Source organism: Larus michahellis, chromosome 6 (genome assembly GCF_964199755.1).
Source record: "Larus michahellis chromosome 6, bLarMic1.1, whole genome shotgun sequence".
Taxonomy (NCBI): Eukaryota; Metazoa; Chordata; class Aves; order Charadriiformes; family Laridae; genus Larus; species Larus michahellis.
Window position 1 is genome coordinate 69,751,482 of NC_133901.1, and position 13,540 is coordinate 69,765,021.

The 13,540-nt window shown below is 43.2% G+C and overlaps 1 protein-coding gene across 2 annotated transcripts; it reads right to left on the reverse strand.

Annotated features, from left to right (window-relative positions):
- Positions 1–4,826: 4,826 nt before the first annotated feature.
- EEF1AKMT2 (EEF1A lysine methyltransferase 2) lies at positions 4,827–13,532 on the reverse strand. Of its 2 annotated transcripts, none has more exons than XM_074591098.1 (6): positions 13,302–13,532; positions 12,578–12,643; positions 11,919–12,033; positions 7,849–7,956; positions 6,725–6,941; positions 4,827–5,972 (listed from the first exon to the last, which is right to left on the reverse strand). In XM_074591098.1, the coding sequence occupies exons 1-6, from the start codon at positions 13,391–13,393 to the stop codon at positions 5,845–5,847; spliced, it is 726 nt and encodes a 241-aa protein (XP_074447199.1). In that variant the 5' UTR covers positions 13,394–13,532; the 3' UTR covers positions 4,827–5,844. The 2 variants fall into 2 exon arrangements, with proteins under 2 accessions (XP_074447199.1, XP_074447200.1); XM_074591099.1 differs by lacking the exon at positions 13,302–13,532 and adding an exon at positions 13,102–13,223 and having other exon boundaries at positions 4,855–5,972.
- Between the last annotated feature and the right edge of the window lie 8 nt (positions 13,533–13,540).

Here is a 13,540-nt window from a genome sequence, read left to right on the forward strand (position 1 = left end):
CTGAAAATTCTGCTGTATGTTGCTAAATACCATACTTAAAGATTTTGTCTGGTATGAAATAACATAAATTTTGGCAGTCTTTTACCAGGCACCCTGGAACACAGTAGAACGGACATAGCAGAGTATATGTACGCAGATTTTCCTTACAATGGCTACAGTGCTGCCAGTGCATTCCTGGAACGTGGAAATATATGGAAGCCAGTGTCAACGACGAAGAAGAGCTTGCTGTGCCTAATGTACCAGAAAAGCTATTCAAGAACTCATCCTTACATAAAAATAACTCCAAAAAAGCTGCCAAGATCAGCGTCAGCTCGGCTTCGTAGTTTCCCAGTTCTCTGTCTAAGCCACACGTGGGTTCACCTCGTACCCCTGGACGCAGAGCCCGGTTGTTCTAAGTGAGCGGTTTCAGCTCATCGCCTCACTTGCCCATTCGGGCCTTTGACCCTTCGGCCCCGCAGACGTCACGGCCTGCACCAGAACCCCATGCAGAACCGAAATAATTACACGAGACAACATCTCCATTTCTAGACACAGACACCTTCCCTCAGACAAGAATCTTTTTCATTGCTTAAAGACAAGAGTAACACAAACCCTCTGAAGACGTCAGCCCAGCCTCTGAGAGCACTCTGGATCTGTACAGCAAATCCCAAACCGCAGGCACAGCTTCCATATCGGCACCCTGTGGTCAGTCTTTGAAACACGTTATTATTACACTGAAGCTGTGGGGCAGTCTGCTCACGCCACTATTTATCGCACATTTTATTCGCTCTCCTGAGACTCGCACCTGAGACCTGTGTGGTGGGACACGCGCTTCTGAACTCGGGTATGACCAGCTGTCCTGTAGGCAGCGATGGCAGGATTAAAAACCCAAACATCTGAAAGCTCCTTTTTAAAACTGTTTGAAAAATAAAAAGTAAAAAAAGCTGAGAGTCTCCCATCGCTACAGGTGTCAAGTACCCCAAATCCTATGATACGGTCAAGGCAGCTGGCCGTTCCTGGTTTTCAGAAATGGTGCTGCAACATTGGTTTTGAAACCAAGAGGGTGAGCCCATAACGCAAACAGTTATTTCAACCTGATGCTCTCAATAATGACTTGAAGAAATAATTCTCCTGACAGGATAGAAAGCCTGTAATTACGTGCTTCATCGTTGCTGGCCCTGTCTGGAAAAGTAGCTGCCATAATTCTCTTAGTGTTTCTGATATAACCCAACAGCTCTTCAAAAAAATTGTAGCTCCCAGAAATTCTTTGTTTTAGACCGCAGAATTATACTGAAGTTCAAGAACAGAATATTAATTCCATATCGTCTAAGCCTTCAAAAAAATTTCAACATTTAAAAAACAGCCTACAGACAGCAATGCAGTTGACTCTTTCTGTTCCTTAAGGACCATTAAATGAATATCCTTTCTTATAAATAACAAGTTGGTCACCAAAAGGGAACATGATCCTTCCCTCTGAATTTTCTGTGTGTTCATTCAGTTGTGTCATGATTTTCACGTCTGGTATTTCTCACTTTTTCATTTATATAAACATGAATATAGAAGTATTTACTTCAAGAAAGTACTGTGATGCTGGAAGAGTCAGCTTTTTGGTTTTTTGTCTTGAGAACCTACTTACCCTACACTCTAGCTGAGTCCCATCTGTAGAAACTCCCTTAGATTTGACATCTCAAATCACTTTTTATTTAATCAATTCTTGTTCTCCTCTTTCAGATGTTTCATCCTGACAGTTCACTTCCCCGATACACCCCAAAAACCCCAGGGTAAAACGCTCCCAGCTCTTTCCGTAGTACAAGCCCCACAACAAATACAACGGCCTCTCCCAGTAAATCAAAAGAGAATCCCTAAATGCAGTTTGCTTGGCAATAGCAGGTATCAGGAGTCAGGTATCGGATGTCTGAGCTGCGCCAAACACAGATGCTGGTGGAGGTGCTGCTTGTCAGGGCTTACGTACTAAAAGTCATCCCCCGTCTTCCTGGAAGAAGAGGTCAGGACAGCGAGAGAGCCCACCACGATCCACACCGCCCAGCTCCCAACTACCAGTTCCAAGTAGCTCATGTATCACTGGAGTTCCACATACGACCACTGAAAACACCTGACTTAAAAAATGAGGTCTAGCTTGCATCCTGGTCTTGAGTTTTAATGGCTTAGGGAGAAATGGACAGACTTCATTTCAAGGCTCTGGATCCCTCTGGAGGACACTGGCTATCCCCTCCATTCCCTTTCCAGTCTTTCCAGGCATCTCATTGAGTTTGGCACCTGGCTCACGAAGCCAGACACAAAACCCACTGTCACTGAGAGAATTTCATCCTTTGGCACGTTGTTGATCAACAAGGGAACATAAAACGCTTGCTTACATTTTATGCAAAACTATACCCAGATCCGGAAAGTTATGCCAGCTCTGCAGCATCATCCAGCCTAATCTCTGGCACTGCAGGAAAGGTCTGTGGGCTCAACTGCTGCTGAGATCCGTGGAAGATGTTAGTTTTACTACCCACAAACCTCAAATTTGACAGTAAAATCATGTATACGGTGCTCGGATAGCAAAACAGTAAGAGTAGAATGTATTTAAAGCGCTGCATTTATTCTCCTATAGTCTGGCGTTACAGCTGACACCAAGAGTCACACAACCACGTAGTCAGGAAGACACCAGCCTTCATGAACTGCCAGGAAACACTCCCCAAACTACCAAGCAAAGACGCGCTCCTCCTAACTCACCGCTTATTGCCCTGCCTCTTCTTTTTTTAAGAAGTTTTTCACTGAAAAGCATCAACCTTTAGAGATCATACCTTCAGGAAGAATCATCTAGCAAGATGAACTGCCCCAAATCAAGGACATTTCTTTGACATGTCATTTCCAAATCCTACTCAGCAGTAAAAAGGCATTGTTTCAGTCAGTGTTAGAGCTGCTACCTAGACCCCATTATTCAAAAAACACCAGGTTTCCAACAGAGCAGATTTTAAATAGTAAGCCTTTGGTTATTATTGCCATAAAATAAATCTCCTAAAGCATGTTTTACAAGCATTTTTCTACTCTCCAGTGATACTTGAAAGTGCTTGGGCCTGTCGAAGAATATGCGAACTCCAGATCAGATGCAGAAATTAGCTTCCAAGCAACAGCTTGTGTGCTCGTTTGAGACTAAAATGGGGCCACTACAAATTTAGGAATCAAAACCCCTCCACTTGTGAGGGCCCCTCCGTTTTTCCACTCCCCAACCTTCCTCCCTGTAAAGACACCTATCTGCAGGCTCTTTCTTTTCACCTTTCTTGAGCATGTTACCAGAAAACTTTTATATAGACCTGAGAAGCAGACAGGCACGTGAACTCTGCCCCAGAACAACACAGAGATATGAAGATGAATGCCTATGGATAAAGGCCAGACCCTTGTCCATGGGAAAAACGCACTCCTGTCCCAAACTCCTTCAGACCACCAGCATTTAAGGCTCCTAACAACAGGCCCGTGACACCTTCAGGCAGCAGGATGACATTTTAGTGTCGATGTTAGTTTGTGTGTCACCACCTTATGACTGGATCCTGTAATGCCAAAGGTAAAGCAGAAGAACCACCTGCTACCTCTGAAGGCTCGCTGCCTATGGACTTCCCAGAAGTGGTAGGGAAATGCTTGAAGCCCTCAATAATCCATGACCTTGGGCAAATAATGAGGTAGGCTGGAAGAGGATACTGGTTCTCAGCCTTTCCCCACCACTAAGAAGCCTCCCCCATCAAAAATTTATTCATACGGGAGGAAATAATTCCAAAAAGAAATACAATAGTTGTCCAGAACGTTTGAAAAACAGCAACATGATTGTAAGAGAAAACAGTGAATTACTATCATTGCTTCCAAATGCCTTGCTAAAAATACTAATTGAAAGCGGTTGATCATACAACTTGCATGACACACATGATTTCTGATGGTAAAATTTCTGTGTAACCATTTTAGGAAGCTTATTTTTAGCTTTACAAATTATATTAAAATATTACCTAGAGAACAAAATCTCATAATAATCAATCCTATGAAGAGGAGAAAACAACACTTGCTCTGAGCCTTACATATCTTATGGAATGTGAATCTATAGTTAAATTCCTCCTAATTGATTAAAAGAAAATCCACGACAGCCATGACTTGATTTTCATTCCATGATTAAATATGTATCATGCCTTCATTAGCAAAACTTACAGATGGGAATAAGGCAGATGCCCTAAACACATCCTGCCAGAGTACTTGCCAATTAAAATTTGCTTGCATTAACTCTACCTGATGCCAAATTGGCAACAAAAACGTCATAGTCTTTTTATTGAGGCTGTTATCAGTAGTGTACTTTGACTCCTTTGTATTACTCCATCAAAAAAAATCCTCTGTCTGAACTACCACTTACATTTCGTAGCACTCCTCTTGGCTGCGGGGAGCCTGCTGGGCGGATGCAGTACATCGTACTACAATAGTGACCCAAGCGGTAACAAGACATTCAGGTTTTGGCACTTTGGAACCCAAGCCTAGCCAAATATGCAAAGAGCTATTCACTGGAACTAAGCTTTCTCACCACCGCTGACAGACCATTCTTCCAATGGAACCAGTATATCCCATTTTATAAAGAAAATCGAAGACTTCGGGATTCCTGCCTCGAAGACGTCACCAGATGGATCACACCCACCACTGTGCAAATAATGCCTTATTTCCTATCCTGGGAAAGGACTAGAAGTATTTCTTGACCCTTAAAGATCTCCTGAACCCTGGGAACTAGGAGAAGTCTGGAAACTAGGAGAAGCAATTCTCTGATAAGCAAACATGACCTTGCCTGTGAAACAAAACCCAACTGCCTAATAGGGCCTGCTTGATGTTTGAAAGAACAAGTTTATTGTCACCTGCATTTTATTGTCAAGGCATAAAGAAATCTTACTTTCCTACCTTTCAAGCAATAGTTGCATTCTGAAAACACAAAACAACAGAAGAAATAAAGGCAAAGAAATTAAGAAAATGGATCCCACACAGAAGTTTAATTAAAAAAAAAATAAAATTTATATTTATGGTTTAAATTCTTATGGATTTATGCAGCTAAAAACCTGTCCTGAGAAATTCACCGGAAAACATACAGTCATTGTTGGCTCTTAAGACATTACTGTATAGGAAATCAATAATGAAAGAGGCATATGTGACACGCTAGTGAGATTGTAACATCACACCTTTATAGATTTATGGGATCAGTGGAAATAACTGACGGAGCACGCACGCAGTCAGGCAAGTGAGATTTTCAAAAACACTCGGTAGCCTCCCTCTGTGGGAAAAGAGTTGAGCTATTGCAGCGGAGACAGAACTCCGTTGTCTGAGAACCTCTGAAAGCCTGAATTTAAAGCACTAACCGGTCCTTTTTTTGCAAGTGCTACAACTTTTTTATCCGTTTCCCTCCTTAACAGCTACACTCATGATCACCTAAGAAAAAAATAAAAGCTCCAGCACCTACGTCGCAAAAGCTTGTTCCCCATTATACCACCCCACAGAGAAATGAGATTTTTGCTTTGTAGAATACCTTCACCTCTGTTGCTCACTCATTATCAATACAGAAATTAAATACCAGATAATCCTCACGTTCCAAACACAAACACCAGTCTCCGCATTCAGAACGCCTTATTTCTCTCTCTCTCTCACAAACTTGCAGCTTTGCTAGAACAAGTGAGGTTGCAGCAAGGACAAAATTTACGGGCAAGTTATGCAACGCCAAAATGTTTCTAGGGCAATGTTTTATAGTCCCTTAGAGTTCCATACATAGTATTTTACTGTGCACTCAAAGAGCATTTATTTACACACGTGTCTGGGGTTTTCTGTCAGGTTTAAAGTTCAGACTTTTCTCAACTAATCTAATTTGTCCGAGATGGATGGCCTCAATTTTTTCCTTTGGAAAACCAATGCCGTTACACTGTTTCCAATTCTTCCTCCAAAGCAAAACTTGGGTGTTGGCAGCTCCTCCAGAATTTCAAATCCTGCCAGACAGAAATTAAAACGCTTTTATTAGAAGGAAGTCATTTTATTCTCCTCTTGGATAACCCTTTGCAAACCATTCTTTATTTGTCTGGAAAACTTGCAAGTCAGTTACTCTGTGAGTTTATAGGACTGTATTGTTACGCTGCACCGCGGCTTTATACAGCTGAAACCCTTCCACGGATAATAAAAATCTTAGCTGGCCGACTCACACAAATTAATGGCAGAAAAGATAATAACCTGCCAGTAAGTTTAGTTCTCCAGAAGGGATGGTTGTTTCAGATCCACACTGAGTTTCAAGCCTCAGGCATGAGATTCAAGAACTAACCGGCATGTAAAAAACACCCTTTCCCGTGGATCAGAGAGGTTGTTGAGGAGGTGACATTGAAGGTCACAGACCTGCCAGTTCCCCTAAATACAGGTAACAACGTTACCCCAATTTCAAAGCAATCAGATGGGTGAACTGGATCTGATAATGAAGGATGAAAAGAGAAAATGCATCACCCTGGTATAGAACCCCCTCCTTTTCCAGTGTAACTAGACCAAAATCCTTGTCCCCCGAACTATAACAAAACCTTTCCTCCCTTGGCTCGTTGGCACTGGCAAACACAGAAGCTGTAACTCCTGACGAAAAGAGAGGGAAGCACTTACTAATCGCTTTACCTTGTCTAATCCTGCTTTGAGAAAGTCAATGTGATAACACAGATATTAAAATTTATTCATTGCATCCTTGCAGTTAGATGGTTCTGCTTACCTTCTCTGAACTCGTTCAACAGCTCTTCCTTAGTCCAGTTGCAAGATGTTATGAGGAAAAAGCCCTCTGGTTTCAATACGCTGGAGAGAGATCTCGCGTACTGCTTCCTCTTTCCCACCGCGTTATCAGGATTAAGGCTTATGGCATCAAAAGTCCCCTTGTCAATACAAATCTCAAATCCTGACAGCTCAGCTGATGGAGCCAGGAAGTCTTCTACCTAAACCAGAAGTCTACAAATGTGAAAACATTCTTCTACTCAGGAGCTCCTGAATCTTTAATGCAAACCAATACTTTAAAATAAGAAGCCTCAAACCTGACAATGGGCATGCTTAGGAAAAGGTAACTCACAGGCTTTTCACGCTTACAGTGCCATGTCAGCTTCTTTCTTCTCTGCGTATTATGTGATGATCTATTTGCTGTAAAGCCCGTGTATATACCCATCCGTCTAAAGCTCAAACACACTTGAAGTTCATTCTTTAAATCATTATTTGTACTTTGATCCCTGGTTTCCTAGGTGCTGCGTGCTAGGCGCTGTACAAATACAGAATAGACAGTGCCTGCCACAAAGAGATTACAATCGACGTACAAGAGCAGAGACATCATAGAGGTACAGAGCTGGAGGAGACAACAGCAGACCAGAGAGAGCGCTCAGAATGAAAGGCAGCCACAGAATCACAGCATGGCTGAGGCTGGAAGGGACCTCTGGAGGTCATCTGGTCCTGCCCCCTGCTCCAGCAGGGCCTCTCAAAAACCTCCTGCTGCACAGCTACTGGTAGGGATTCGATCACTTAAGGATCTCATCCCCTATGTCAAATCTGAAATTCAGAATGTAGCGGCTAAAATACAGAACCTGCCAAATGGCGAACCACTACCCTGCTCCCTGCTAGAAGCAGGGAAATCTTTTCAGCCCTAATGACTGTTACAAAGAGGGGGGGGAAAAAAAAAAAAAAAAAAAGAAGACAAAAATCTTCTTGTAAATACAGATTTATTTGGTTAGAATTCTCTCACAAATGTCAAAAGGCATCGTTCATATAGTACACAGAGCACATCTGAACATCAATTAGGTCACTTCATCTTGGTTCAACTGCTTTTATCTCCTCAGTAAACTTTCTCTCCAAACTTACCTTGAATTTAATGTTAGACATCCCTTCTTTCTCTCTTACTTTTTCTGAAAGTTGTATTGCAGAAGGAGAGTAATCAATCCCAGTGAGATCGGTGTAGCCAGACTTTGCCTAGACAGAAGCAGAGAATCTTAATCAGTGTGCTAGCAATTTTTTTATCCAGCAAATGTATTCCTTATCTATAATCCATCTCATCTCTCCTCCTCTTAATGACAGAAAAAAAACCCCAACCTTTTACTCGTTTTTATTCCTGTTACCATTACAAGAGCTAAACAGCTGGGGGAATGAGCTGAAATAATTCCCTTTCGTGTAATAGCTCATCAAAAGAACTGTTTACTAAAAGCTGGTTTATGTCAACAAGTGGAAAACTGAGCAGAACTGTGAAAAGTAATACCCTGGAGGGGAACAGGCTCTCTTATCTGCACCAAAAGTAACCTAGAAACCAGGAATTTTCAGTGACGAAAATTTTCAGTGATGAAAACATGGGCCAATGCCAGATGCTTCAAAATAAGAAGAAAACCTCTCTGACACTTATATAACATTTGAGATTGAGCAATTATTTGGTTTGTAACCCAAATGGTAAGAGCCAAAATACGTAATGCATTTTATTAGTACAGAAATCCACTGCAAAACCTTACATTTTTCCAATTATTCATGCCAGTGTCTAGTTGAATGCAATTATTTGCACGCTACGAGGTCTTTGTATCACCAATTTTCAGGCAGGTTATGCACCACGTAAAAGAGCATACAGAAGACTTTCCGCTAATCTAACTTTGGGGCAGATAACGATAACCCATTTTAGGGAACTCAGGCAGTGAGATCCTAGCGAGCCTTTTCCAAAGCAGGTGGGCTTTGCAACACCGGGAGCTGGGCACGTAGGAGGTGGCAGTGACATTTTCAATCCGAGGCAGAAGCTGTGGTGACCAGATCTGGGTATCGCCTGCCTCAGTTGGTCTGGCCACATCCAAACCTAACAGGAAGAGCTACGACCTTAAGGCCAGCTGCAAGCAGACAGGGAGAGGAGGCTTAGGTTTGTTTTGGTTTTGAACAATACATGGACTTTAATTAGCATTAAGCAATCAGCTGCATATCTACTTGTTCCAAAGGCCAATACCTCAACAGTGAGGAAAACTATGAGAATTTTTTAAAACAGTCCTTCCAGCAGCTCTTCAGCCCGTGTGAGCTCAGCACTAGCCAGCTGTTCTTAATTGAGGACTAATTTCAGCTAAACACAAAGACCATGTTGTTTGCTTTTGATGAAGAACAGCGTATTGCTCAGGCTTCTGCCCACGTTCCTCCCCAGAGCAAACCAAGCTTCCTGAGATGCCTGTGCTGAAGACTTGGGGGTGGAAGAGCAATTCCCACAACAGCTCCTCTGTTTGGAAAGGAAGAGCTTGAGTCACTTGAGGGAGTTCCCATTCACTCCTATAGTCTCCCGAGCAGAGGAGGAAAGTTTAAGGATAAACAACATTAAATGCTGCTAAACCTGTATGGCCTGACTCCCTATGGACAGGAAAGGATCATTCACTCAAGTGCCAAACATGACCACGCTGCATCCTGCAACTGGACTCATGTCCTATGGGTGGTATTTGTAAGCACTCTTCTGCTGCTTCTTGAAAAAGCAGATTAAATAGCAGAGGGGAGTTTGCAACATAATCAGCATGGCCCCATGTTTGGGCTTCTGGTACTGCCAAGCAGACACCCACACTTGGGTAGTGAATACCCTTCACTTCAGAGAAGTTTTTCAATACTGTTGAGTCCCACAATACTCATAAGAATCAAAAAAAAAAAAGACAAGGACAGAGCTCCATGTGGTAACAACGTTTCCTTAGAAGAGCAGGAATTTTTGGAAGGCAGAAGAATTAGGTCATCACTGCAGCCTACCAGCTTCCTCAAGTTAGCAGCGGTAGGACCATGGTCTACTGCACATATAAAACCAGCATGGGGTCCCACTTACGTCTCCGAGATCCTCAAAGGAGGCAGAAAGAAGAGAAGAAGCCTCCAAGCAGCATTTCTCTTGGAGCTTACAGATGGGCAGATCCCTGCAGTGTGCATGTAGAAGACATCTGGCTGGATGTTTTGCCTCTAGCTGGGTAGTGGGGCCAGTTCACACAGGATACAGCAGTCTCTCTTGGTTTCACTTCATTTATTACCTCTTTGCCAGATGGCTAGTCTGCCTCCTTTTTGTGCAATATTCCCTGCTGGAACTGACAATGTCTCACCTAGACCCAGCTGCATTTAAGAGTAATTTTCTTACTATACTCCCATTTACTATTCCTTACTGTTAACAACGTACTAAGGTCCCGTATTCCCCAAAGAACTGTACTCTACGGCACCTCTTCCTGTCCTGATGACGGTCTGATACATACCCTCAAGTAGCTACTAACGTCCCACATGACCAAAGCCTGACTGCCTTTTTCAGTATTGCCATTCCTATCACGTTATCGAGCCCAACTCCAGCAGCAGAACTGTTCTACGGCAGCCCACGTGCTTGACAAAAGAATCCTAACTTGATTTTCAAAGCCTAGCAGCTAACACAAAAAAATTTCTTTCACATCAACTAAGCAAGTGAGATCCTGAATTATTTAGAAACAACAAACACAGTGTATTTTGAAGTCACTTTTCAAACGGGAGCCGGACTGAAAATTTCCTTTTAAAGCAACCACAGTACTTTGAGGTGCTTAATGTAAGGGGGGAGGGTGCTCTTATGGTAGTTTAATAGTTTTTAAAAGCTAACAGGCTGTCATTTTCCCATTACAGAATGAAAAGTAATTTCAGATTTGTAAGTGGTGCCAGGATAAAATTGAAGTTTTATAAATAAGGTTTTTCTGTTGCATGTTTCAACAATGAGAAAGCTAGCTAGCATTGCATTTAGCTAGCATTGCATTTAACAATCATCATTATTAAGCTTCAAAATTAATTTATCTTAATGACATGAGCAATTTCTACTTTTGATATGATTTCTCCTGTTCTGCAGCATAGCAGCCAATCACCATAAAGGCTTTAAACTCTGCTAAAATCAAAGTCCATATTAAAAAAAAATCCCATTATCAGCCCGACTTCAACTTTCACCCCTTTCAGTTTCTCCAGCAATTAATGGAGCCAACAGAGAATGTAGAACAATAGAAACCGCTCGAGTATGATAGCTCCTTTCTTTACCAACTCTCCTATATTCAATCAAAACCAGGAAAAAAACACCACAGCTCCTAAACATCTTGTATCACTGCGTAGCAACAACTGTAGCAGTTCAGAACACATCTGGTAAGGGGTTTCCACACTGGCAGAAATGTGTACTTCTTGAAAAGAAATGTTAAAACTTCTTCAGTTGTTTACAAAAGAAACTGGGTTTAACCACTTTTTACATTGATAATGAGTATTATTATCACAACTGAGTATGGAGAAAGGGTCTGGTTTTGCATAAGAGAGTACTTTGTGTATTACTCAACTTAATTTCCTTACCTGTGAGCGTTTTACACAACAATGGGAAGAAAAGCATTTTCAAATATAGGAAAACAGAAAGGTAAAGTTAAAATAAGGGATATTCAGGCTGACTGATTTAAAGAAATACCATAAATTCCAAAATCTGAAGTACTGACTATCTGGGAAGTACCAAGAAACTAGAAGTTTGAGCGTGTCTAGCAAAAACATAGGTATTTCCATCTGGTAGAACAACACACATTCTGTTGCTAGGTCTGCACTTTTTAAAACCCCTACCAGCATTGCTGGTGCAAGGAGTGACATACCCAAGTCCCACGGGCTGCCTGGCGGCCACTTGCAATGATACCTTGTCTTTGTGACAGGATGTTCTTTAAGGCATATCAACAGCACCGAGTTCATTTCACTTATACTCTTAAACCCAATGAAAATACAAAACCTGACGCACAGTAACCAGTGTTCTGTTGATGGGAAAAAAACCCACAAAATCAGTCTTAATTTAGGTTGCTGGCTTTTTGTCTTTCATGTAAGTTATAGCTTGCCATGGTTACTATTGTTGCTTGTGAGAACTGTATTTAAGCTACTGTGTTTGGAGCACTGACTCTATACCAAAAGCACAAACTTCACAATATACCAACCAATTCAATCAGCAAAACACCGTTTCCAGTTCCAATGTCAAGCACAGAGCTGTCAAGGGGAATCTTTTGTTTTTCCAACCATCTGATTATGCGAACCATGCTTTCTTCTCCAAACCTATGAAAAACAAGGGCTCAAGTAATCCAGAGAGCAAAAATGTACAAAAGGCACAGCAAATTTATTTCACCTGGCCCTCCCTCCAGCTTTTGCAAAGTGTCTCTTACTGAAGCACATCAGTAACAACTGACACAGTTCATATTCCATTTTCACTTTGTTTGAATTAAAATTAATCACATGGCCTTAAAATTCACTGAAACACCAACTCTGGAAGATTAAGCCCTCCATATATTGAAAAAGGCAGCAGTACCCGCAACTTGCATAAATAAACCGGGGCTCAGGGTTAAAAAGCACCTTTGTTAATAACATCCACCCCAACAACCAGCACACTTTCTGTGTAATGACAGTTTCCCAAGTGCAACTTAGAAATCGGCATCGCAAAACTGGGCAAGAGAAGAACCAGTGGCTTCAAGATTAAAATTCCCCACCATTTTGCCAACATCCAGAACTATTCAGTGTCCCACCAAATTGCTGGCTGTGTTTCTGCAATGCCTGTTTTAAAAACGAAATAAGAGAATCACTCCGGTAGAAGTATTTTATTTACCAAATTTCCCCTGCATCTCCAATGTCTTCAAAAGTCTGCAGTTCTCTTTCATATGCAGCATCCCAGCTAGAGTTGGGGGGAAAGGACAGGATATTGCAATTAATACTGGAAAAGATCAAGATTTAAGGGTGAGGGGAAGAAAGGGTGGGAAGGCTGTATCTATGTAGCAGTGCCACTTTATGTCCATAGAATGGTTAAGAGTTGGAAGGGATCTTAAAGATCATCCAGTTCCACCCCCCTGCCTTGGGCAGGGACACCTCCCACCAGCCCAGGTTGCTCCAAGCCCCGTCCAGCCTGGCCTTGAACCCCTCCAGGGATGGGGCAGCCACAGCTTCTCTGGGCAACCTGGGCCAGGGGCTCACCACCCTCAGAGTAAAGAATTTCTTCCTAATATCTAATCTAAATCTCCCCTCTTCCAGTTTGAAGCCGTTACCCCTTGTCCTATCACTACATGCCCTTGCAAAAAGTCCCTCTCCAGCCTTCTTGTAGGCCCCCTTCAGACAACTGGAAGGATCAAGTATTACCTAGACAGATACATTTCTCGGGCGCACGTTGTCTGTCAGACACCGAGCTGGCGATGCCCGGAGCGGGAAGGCCGCGGATGACCAGACGAGGGGCACAGCACGGGCCTCCTGCTCCCCGGGCCGCTCCCCGGGCCGCCCCATGCCCGCCACGCCGCGGCTCATCGCCCCCAATGTCCCCTCCTCCCGCCGCCACCACTCACTGCTCTCTGGTGCCCAGCACCGAGGGGCTGAAGGGCTCCTCCCGGCACCCCGGCCCCGCGGGGCGCCCGGCCCGCTCCCCCGCCACCGCCATGCCCGGAAGCACCTCGGCACCATAGAGAGCAGCAGCGAGAGGACCCGCGGCCGCCGCTCTGGCAGCTTGGAGGACTCTCACTCGCTGCCCGGCGGGGAACGAGAGCGCGGCTCCCCGTGGGACCGGACTACACTTCCCATCAGTCCC

Excerpts from the sequence above, each read along its gene's own strand:
- EEF1AKMT2 (XM_074591098.1), bottom strand. The coding sequence starts at position 13,393 with ATGGCGGTGGCGGGGGAGCGGGCCGGGCGCCCCGCGGGGCCGGGGTGC. Across the intron at positions 6,942-7,848 it reads TGTCTAACATTAAATTCAAG|GTAGAAGACTTCCTGGCTCC; the intron begins GTAAGTTTGGAG and ends CTTCTGGTTTAG. Across the intron at positions 5,973-6,724 it reads GTTGAACGAGTTCAGAGAAG|GATTTGAAATTCTGGAGGAG; the intron begins GTAAGCAGAACC and ends TCTGTCTGGCAG.